General features: G+C 28.2%; 1 protein-coding gene across 1 annotated transcript; it reads left to right on the forward strand.

Moving 5' to 3' along the window:
• Positions 1–333: 333 nt before the first annotated feature.
• LOC108565428 (palmitoyl-protein thioesterase 1) lies at positions 334–5,932 on the forward strand. Its single transcript, XM_017924874.1, has 5 exons — positions 334–532; positions 761–998; positions 3,882–4,040; positions 4,095–4,371; positions 4,884–5,932. Exons 1-5 carry the CDS (start codon positions 412–414, stop codon positions 5,007–5,009), a joined length of 921 nt encoding a protein of 306 aa, XP_017780363.1. The 5' UTR covers positions 334–411; the 3' UTR covers positions 5,010–5,932.
• The last annotated feature ends 452 nt before the right edge of the window (positions 5,933–6,384 follow it).

The following is a 6,384-nucleotide window of genomic DNA, read 5'->3' on the forward strand; positions in this document are numbered from 1 at the left end:
AAGAATATGAAAAAAAATATAGTACAAAATTAATTTTTACTTTTAATAATAAATTATTTTCAATGTGTTGATCTTAGAATTATAATTACTGATTGACTATATATAAGTAATTACAATTCATATACATAATAACGGATACATTTTAAAGTCAAGGAAAGTTTCAATGCACTTCACAGACATGATTAAGAAATTAATAACTGAGATTTACTGAGTGATAAGATTATCTTTGATTTGTTTACCCGTTTTCGGTACAAAAATAAATACGGTAACGATGTAAGCATGCATATATAAATGGTCGGACGTGCTCTTATTTATTATTGTTTATCTCGAGGGTCACGTATAGTCCCCCACTTAAAGAGTGCTTTGCTCATTACTTCATTACAGTCCGAGTTTAGACCCGGCACAGACAATATGAAGTACTTTGGCGCGTTCTCGTATTCAACCGTCTTCTACATTCTGTATTCCTTATCGACGGCAGAATGCGAAAGAAAAGATTCGCAGTTTACTCCAATCGTCATGTGGCACGGAATGGGTAAGGAAATTTAACAAAAAACAACGAAGAAAAAAATAAATAAACAAAATCGAACATAACAAATAAAAAAAGAGCGAGAACAAAGCGATTCCCGCTGCGTTTGATTCATGTAAAAGCAATTTTCTTTCGTTCGGAAATTGATTTTCTTTTATACCGAATTTGAGTTTTTCCTCGCCTCTCTATTCTTCTTTTATTTTGATTCTCATTCACGCGATTCCTTCAATTTAGGCGACAGCTGTTGTTTCGACTTCAGCCTCGGATCCATAAAGAAGAAATTAAATGAATCGATGCCCGGCATCTACGTGCATTCCATCAAGATGGGCTCTAACGAGATAGAAGATGTTGAGAATGGGTTCTTCATGCATCCGAACAAGCAGATCGAGAAGGCCTGCGAGATGGTCAGGAATGATGATCGTCTTGTCGGCGGTTTCAATGCCATCGGCTTTTCACAGGGTGCACAATTTTTGTAAGTACTTTACATTTATGCAATACTCTTTCATTATTGAATCAGGTGAAAGTTCCTCTTATTACTATGACTTTCAATCAACATCGTTTCATAATACTCTTGTAAAATTGATGCGGCAATTCAACCTGATGCGCTTTTAATTGAAGGACTATCAAATTCGTATGTATTTCCGTTGTATTTCATTACAAAAAGCAATTAACACATTTACATATTTTGATTTAATTGCTGTTTTTATCTAATTATTTTTATATATCTTAATTAAATAGAATCTATTTTTAAGTGTAATCATTAATTTGTTTGATTGATATTTAAGATTATTTCAAAATGAAAATAATTATCTTTTAATTATTAATTTGATGATAGTAATAATCACTTAATACTTGTAAGAAATATTATTCTATTTATTTTTTTGATTAGTTTACATAAATATATATGAAAAATGATTAATTATAATTTTGAAACTGAATCACATTTATTAATTTTTTAATAAAATAAAAAAAGTTTTCTTTATGTTTTTAAATATAATTAAATGAAGAAACTGCAAGCAAATACAAACAAATTACTTTAATTTGAAATTTAGAAGAATATTTAGCAAATAATAATATTATTAATTTTAATTATTAGCTATTAATTATAAATATTAGCTGTTAAAATTAGGTAGCTCATAACACTTACTATTCTGTATCTTTTGTTTGGGGCGTGGTTTCATCTTTCACCAATCAGCGTTGACTATCGCTACGCAAAATGTTCAGCAGTGGTGAACTTTTAGTGCTACAAGAACCATTTTTATTCTAATATTTATTATAATTTATATAGTATAGTATATAAAGATTATTTCATTCTATAGTACATATAAAAAATATTTTAAATATTAATATTAAAACAAAGTTTATTGAAAGTTATATCAATTATGATTTGTAATAATAAGATATGTGTAGAAGAAGTGACTTTCCATCTTGACCGGTCAAAAAAGTTTGCAAATGTTTTTTTTCTATGAATAATAAATCTATGACATCAACTAACACTTTCTCATTTTCTCCTTGAACAAATCGTTCAGATAGGAATTTTCTTGTTATTTTAGCGAATAATGAATGAAAAAAATAACTTTAACCTAATTTATCCATACAAATATTACAAATAAATGCAAATTTAAGTATAATTATAAATGAACATGAATCATGAGATATCCAGTTTCCTTGGAATGTTTTGAAAATCAAGTGCGTATCAATTACTATATTCTAGATTCTGAGTCATTGCGGATTAAATTCACTATTTTCTAGTTCAATTTTTAAGAAGGAAATACACAATTTCAAATATTTTATTGAATAATAATTTAAATTAATAATAAAAAAAATATAAATAAAAGTACATAAATATACAAAATACATAAATGAAATTATTAAAATTAATTTGTGAATTACATATATCTATTTCATAGAATAAGTTTAACTAAATAATCTTAGTATATTGGAGCAGTGTTTTTCAACTTAAGGATTGCGACGCAAAATTGGATAGTATTACATTGTCGCAAAATGACACCTTGTGTCAAAACTTGGAACTGGTGAACTCTTAGAAAGAGTATCTTTAACATTCGTTACGAGTATAGCATTTTGTTTATTTACGACTATCTATATACATACTAAAAACGTCTTATTTTGGCAATAGAAACTTCCTGTTCCATAAAACTATACTACATTTAATACATTTTCATTACTTGATGATATTTACTTATTATTTTTTTATTGGTATATACAACAATATAAAAAAATATATAAAAGTATAGAAAACACACTTAAAACCAAGTTATACAATAGCATGGATCGTGTTTTATACTTATTAAAAAATCTAATTATTGTGTTTATTTCGAATAATTAACAATGCGAATTATTGATAATAATACAATTGTTTCATGGGATTTTTTTGTTTGTTATTGTAAATTACTTATTTTGATATGAGCCTTGGTGTATGTAAAGAACTAAAATATATTGTTGAAATTACCGATAGAAATTAGGTAATGTGACACAGTTTATATATACCTCGCAAAGTGCGGTTTCGATTAGTGCGGATTTACTATTGTACGTTTTGAATTTGTTTTATACAATTTATATAATATCTGATATAAAATAAGAAAATTAGGAACATAATAAATACTAATACAAAACTAATACTAATTAGATCATTTACATTGCATAGATTTTGCAATATTTTCAAAGACGGGATCATACGATGAAAAATATACATTGATCATCAGATTCATTATTTAAAGAATTTCTTTTTTTTATTTTATGTTTATAATATAATATGTAAGAACATTGATCGTAACCGACTGTTTGTGCAGCCTTGATCTATAGAGTCTAGTCTCTTTTATTATGAGATTTAAAAGTGCTCGATTAGTCCGGTTTCAAATAATCAATATTCAGAAAAGTAAATAAATGGTTGAATTTTATCTCAGAACGTGACGATTAGTAACTATGAACAAATTAACTAAATATTCATGTTCAAATAAGATTGTTGTTAATAAGTAGTGAACTAATTGAAATAATTCAAAATAAGTAAAAAAGATACTGATTTGTTCTTAAATTATTTTTAATTTTATAAAAATAGAATTGTGTAAAAAACAATAATTCAATTTGTCGAAAATGTCAATAAATATTATAATTAAAATTATTATAATCCTTTGTATAATAAAGGGTTTAACAGATTTCGATGAAATATGGTACATAAAATTACCCAAATAATAAAATAGCTCAAACGTAATTTTTATAAGACTCCTAAGCAACTCGTTGATTTTACTAACCTACCCAATATAAATCTGTTGTTTTAACCATGATTTGCATCATTGAATTAGGTCTAATGTTTTTATTGTAATCGGTTTATTTTTAGGCGAGCTTTGGTGCAGAGATGCGACGGTATTCAAGTGAAGAATTTAATTTCTATCGGAGGCCAACATCAAGGTGTGTACGGACTCCCAAATTGCGCGAGCCTCGATCACAAACTCTGCGATTACATCAGAAAGTTGTTAAACCATGCAGCATATTTGGAGTAAGTCATCAGGAAAATAATTGAATACTATTCTATATATATTTTTATCACTAGAGCCGTACAGAATTTCTTGGTGCAAGCGACATATTGGCACAATCCGTTAAAGGAAGATGAATACAAGAAAGGAAGCACATTCCTCTCTGACATCAATAATGAAGTGAACATTAATCAAACTTATATTGATAGGTTGATGAGCTTAGAAAAGTTCGTTATGATTAAGTTCGAGAAGGATTCGATGGTGCAACCGATAGAATCCGAATGGTTTGGATTTTATAAACCTGGTCAATCGGAGATTGTCGATAAACTGCAAGACACTAAGATCTATTTAGATGTAAGTAATTTGAATTTTAATATCAATAAGTTGCCGAGTTTGGACCACTTAAACTAATTTTTATTTATAAAAAAAAATAAAGGAAAACAGAAGTGGAGTGAAGAATTGATACTATCAAAATGATGTACTTTAGTGAAACAAAAAATCATGCGAGATGTCTTTATTTTTTTACTTCATTGTTTCAAAAATTTATAAATTTACTTTTTTGTTTTTTTTATTAATCTGCTTCTAAATTCATATAAACCAATTCAGGCAATTGTGATCTAAAATTAGCAATATAAGCAATTGAAAATATTTTATTTAAACCTAATGATATATTTTGATTACTTACTTTAATAATGCATAAGTTATTGAATTAGTCAACTTTATGTATTTATAGCCAACATTGGTTACAATATGTCGCAATTTCCTATATTAAATCTGTTACACCAGTGGTCCAACCTAGGCACAGGTTCGAATTCAACAATTCTCCCCTATTCATAATAATAATATATTAATTCTTTATGTTTTAGAATCGATTGGGGCTTCAGGATATGGAGATGAGTAATAAGCTATCATTTTTATCTGTAGATGGGGATCATCTGAAATTCGATTGGGGCTGGTTCATCGAGAACATACTCGAACCTTACTTGCGCTGAAGTTAATTACTTTAATGGGTTTTATTATCATTATTGTGTATATGTGTGTGTTTATGTGTTTTTTATGCCGCTGACAGAGGACAATGGATTGAACAAAAAAACAAAACAGAAAAAATAGCGCGGAGTGAGTTGGTTGATGAGGGGTACGAGGAGACAGACGGGGTGGATGTTTATATATATGTAGGTGGGTCTGCTTGGTGTGGGGGTCCAGGAACGTAGTATAATTTTAAATTACCCCATATTTGGCATTGTCTAGAGTCGTCAAAATACAACAAAAGGGATTTTTTCGCTCGGCTTTATAAACTAGTCTGATTAAGGGATGCGAGATTCGCCCTTATTCGCGGCGAACGCAAACAGCGTTATGCAAAATTCCTCCTTGTTCTGGGGGCTCATTCATTCATTCAGAATGCATTAGGCAAACAGGCGCAGCATAATATAACTAATGGACGACAACACTGATTGAAAAATTTCACAAAACATAAAGCGAAACATTCCGCTGAAGAGCGGATATGATTCAATGAGGATGATGATGTTGTGTTCTGTACAAACGGACCGAGAAAAAGCCTCGTTTTATCATCACATATTCAATTCATATTCCCTCTGCAGCTCTCGCACATACCTAGATATATATATATATATATAAACACATACACATGTAACTTTCGCATCCAAATAAATTGAGAGAATATCCAATTTGCTAAATTCACTCCATCACAAATAAAAAAAGGATGCACGCACATACACACATTTATACGCAAACACGTAACCCTTTATAAATTAGTTTTGTTACAATAAAAGCATGAATACATACGAAACTAATTTTATTAACAAGTTCCTGCACATGTTTAATAATACAGTGCAATGATTAGTTGTAATTATAATAAGTAATCTACTTGTAATGATTATAAGTGCTAAATCAATTTTATGTGATTATAATTTTAGTAAGATTAATAAAAATAAATGTATAAATATATTATTTAAATTAGTCCAATGATCATAGATGATTAAAAATATTACATGCAATTTAATAAATAATAATTGTCTAAAAATCTATACATTTTTTTTTCTATCGAAACAAAATAAACTTATTCTAATATATTCTATTTGTTTAAGTAAATAATTAACTATGTTTAAACTATATAAAAGGATTTTTTTGAGAAGAAACTGCGACTCTCAGAAGTTATGTAAAAATAGCGATTGTGATACTGCTTATGGTTTCCTACATTTATTTTTTGTCAATATCTTAAAAATGGCTCTTTGCTATAAAGTTTGCGATCTAGACTAACGTGTAATATTCATATTATATAGTTACTTATGGAAAATAGTTTTGGTTTGCTATCAATTCGATTTTCTTAATTATGCTTGTGATATTAAA

The sequence above is a fragment of the Nicrophorus vespilloides genome, unplaced genomic scaffold (assembly GCF_001412225.1).
Source record: "Nicrophorus vespilloides isolate i.1.1-1 unplaced genomic scaffold, Nicve_v1.0, whole genome shotgun sequence".
NCBI classification, from domain to species: domain Eukaryota; kingdom Metazoa; phylum Arthropoda; class Insecta; order Coleoptera; family Silphidae; genus Nicrophorus; species Nicrophorus vespilloides.